At 37.8% G+C, this 3179-nt stretch overlaps 1 protein-coding gene across 1 annotated transcript; it reads right to left on the bottom strand.

Annotated features, from left to right (window-relative positions):
- Nucleotides 1-1004: 1004 nt before the first annotated feature.
- Nucleotides 1005-2171, bottom strand: LOC133321168 (COP9 signalosome complex subunit 5). The gene is made up of 3 exons (XM_061530264.1): nt 1889-2171; nt 1233-1827; nt 1005-1161 (listed from the first exon to the last, which is right to left on the bottom strand). The coding sequence occupies exons 1-3, from the start codon at nt 2147-2149 to the stop codon at nt 1013-1015; spliced, it is 1005 nt and encodes a 334-aa protein (XP_061386248.1). The 5' UTR covers nt 2150-2171; the 3' UTR covers nt 1005-1012.
- Between the last annotated feature and the right edge of the window lie 1008 nt (nt 2172-3179).

Below are 3179 nucleotides of genomic sequence, written 5' to 3' on the forward strand. Positions count from 1 at the left end.
CATCTCATTAAATAGACCCTACATCTCAACCCTTATTCGCATTCCAAAATTCAAGTTTTTAGCTCTATACATTCACATACTACGAAATTGTACAAAATTTAGTACTTTTCGCATACTTATAGTTCGAATGTCCAGAAACCCCTCTTTTCTATACCTATTCTACTCTCCATCAGTGAACCTCATTTACAATTTAAGAGTTCTAGCTCTACCGGTTCGCCAAATACAAATGGTATCACATTTAGTACTCTTCTTTCCGCCTTCGGGGAGCAGAGCTAAATGCTAACGGACGCGTCTGCAGGTTGCGGAAATTCTCTGACGACCTAAGCTACTCCCCTGGACCTCTCTTTTGCCTCATGTCTTACTCTCGATGACGTGAACGAAAACCTGGAGTGACAGTCGGATCTTCTCCTCAACTGAATAGAGGAAACCGGCTCCTTCCGCCTTAGTCAGGAGAGCATCCCGAATCAGCTCAGGGATGACTCACCCTTGTTAGACTCACCCTCATAGAAACTGCAGTGATTATCACTACGGTGACAAACACGGTAGCGATCCTGGTGTCTCCCTCGAAGCAAGGTGTGTCCTCCCAAATTATGAGTAGGGATGTAAACCCTGGCGATGTTGACGATCCGAACTCAATCTCCATAGTCTGTAGTGATGTCGCGACACTACTGAGACAGTCGGCTGTCGAAGCGGATACTGGATACTATAAGATCATGTTGAAGATAACTCGTTTTCTATTAGATTACCCCTCGTTCGTCTATAAGAAGTCCCTGCGTCTTATATAAGGAGACCCCTCGTTGTTCTATAAGGTGAAACCTCGATGTTCTATAAGGAGACCCCTCGGTGTACAGGGAAACCCATCAGACTTCTATAAAAAGACTTTCGGTCTTCTTACTGAGGGGTCATTTCAATAAAACTCTAGGATTTTTTAATATTTATATAAGAACATTTTATTCTGTTCAAGACGTATTTCAAAATTATACATAAATTAAAAAATCACATAATAATCAATTTATTTGTTATCCAAACCAACTTTGTTGAATAATTTATCCTTGGCAATTTGAGCCATTAAACCGTGGATCAATTCAATTGAGGCACGGCTGCAATCTCTGGTGGCCTTAGTTAGTTTATCTTCAGTGCGTTTTTCATTTACATCGCCACCTAAAAATTAAAAAAACAAATCGACTGTTAAAATAGTTCTACATTTGAATTAAACAGCAACAACAACTTACCAGACAACAAAAATGTACCCCTTCCCAAACTCGATTCACTTTGTTCCAACTTCTCGGACAAATCAAATATTTGCCCTGTTGTATATTCCGTATTGGTCAATAGGCCAGAACTGCCCAATGTGTTTACCCAATATTTATTCCACAATGAATCCAATAGTTTGCGATCCAATGCCGATTTGAAATAGCTCACTTCCAGCGGATAATATTGTTTACAATGGACACCAAAATCTTCAATTTTATTCAATGGAATTGTTTGATATTCTGATGGTTCTTCATTTGGTGGTTTATATCCTTTGGGATAGGTACGGAATGCACCGAGGCATACCTTACCAGCCGATACCGTGCGTACGGGATCCACCACAATAGCAACAAATGGTTCTTGATAGTTTTGATTGAGCATCTGGGTGGAGACATCAATACCCGACAGCCAACAACCATAACCGGGATGGCTGTGATACCAACCAATGGCATTTTCCAAACGACCAACTTCTTTGGCGGAATCAATATAGGCCGACATATACTCATAGGCTTGCGATTGGGCATTGACTCGAGTCTCAGTGCCTTCTACCGGCAAAGCAAATGCATCCATGACAATCTAAAAATAACAACACACACATAAACTATGAATACACAAATTATATTTAATCATCTCTTACCATTGTGTTATCCTCCACCTTGCCCAACAGTAATCCCATAATTTCCAAAGTCCCACCCGAACGAGCATGCATTACCATTTTCAATAGAGACAAAGCGGAAATTTTAATATCCTTAAAATAATGGGGATCTTTTTCCCATGGCTTGGCATCCAGAATTTGTCTTTGCTGGTCGGCATCATAACGAAAGATTTCATCACATGCTGGCAGTGTTTTGATATTATTTTCCAGTTCCCAGGACCTACGTGCGGCATCAGCGTCCATTTTTGCAAATTTTTTTCAAATTTTTCTTAATTATTTCTTCAAGTATTTTTTCTTTTCCGGAAAAGAAATGAAAATGCAAAACAATTTTTCACGCGTCACCTTCCTCCGACTGCAGAAATGTTGAAAAACGTTCCACCTGTTACGAATGGGATGGGAAAGTCAAAATGCCCGGTAAAGAAGAAGTCAAAAAAGAAGACGGAAAGTTACGAATGAGGTGGGATGGAGACTAAAAAGGAGTTGCATTGTTTACGTTGTTTACGAATGAGGTTTAAGGGAACAGTGAGTAGTTTTTAAATTACAACCCTGTAAAGTGAGGTGAAAGCAAACGAGGCGATGACGAATTTCGTGTTTACGAATGAGGTGAAAAAAACGAGCAGAGGATGAATTAACAGCTGTTCTGTTCTTGCTGTTGTTATTTTTCTGTGCCGCCGTTAAATAAGTTTTCAGCGGCTTGGTGCAGTTAATTGAATGCATCTATAGATCTAGAATTTATCGTTTACATTGCACTGGATTTAGTTAAATCAAGCGATTTCGAATATTTCATTTCATTTTTAATTAAATAGCACGGTATAATTATACAAGGTAACTGCAAAACTACAACAATTACAAATCAACAACCACATAGAAAATTGTTATTGTATGTAACACTAGTGTCAGTTTGATATGTCAAAAAATGTAAACAAAAATACTTACTTATTTTCAAAATGTATTTTTCTTTTTTTTGAACTTACAGAATAAAATTGAAATACATTAACGAAGATCATGCAAATTTATAATTTTATAGCTTCCAGATCTTTCCTCCAATTGAGTCATTACAATATGTAGAGGTAACTCATACAAAAACGCTAAAAATGGAGTTGAAAGTAGGAATTTTTCATTGCAACGGAATTTGCTGCTTCAAATTTTCCCATTAGGAAATTGAAGTAAATTGTAAACCAAAGGGCAACGAACTTCTGTTGTAATTTTTTTGATTTAAAATTGTTAACGGGCTAATTCATGGTTGAAAACCAGTTCAGAAAAAACTTAAACG

This window comes from Musca vetustissima, unplaced genomic scaffold (assembly GCF_032173495.1).
Source record: "Musca vetustissima isolate MV318-11 ecotype Yass unplaced genomic scaffold, APGP_CSIRO_Mvet_v1 utg35050, whole genome shotgun sequence".
NCBI lineage: Eukaryota > Metazoa > Arthropoda > Insecta > Diptera > Muscidae > Musca > Musca vetustissima.

Coding starts and splice junctions, on each gene's coding strand:
- LOC133321168 (XM_061530264.1), bottom strand. CDS start 2,149: ATGGACGCTGATGCCGCACGTAGGTCCTGGGAACTGGAAAATAATATC. Junction 1,828..1,888: donor AGGTGGAGGATAACACAATG/GTAAGAGATGAT, acceptor TGTTATTTTTAG/ATTGTCATGGATGCATTTGC. Junction 1,162..1,232: donor GGGTACATTTTTGTTGTCTG/GTAAGTTGTTGT, acceptor TTTAATTTTTAG/GTGGCGATGTAAATGAAAAA.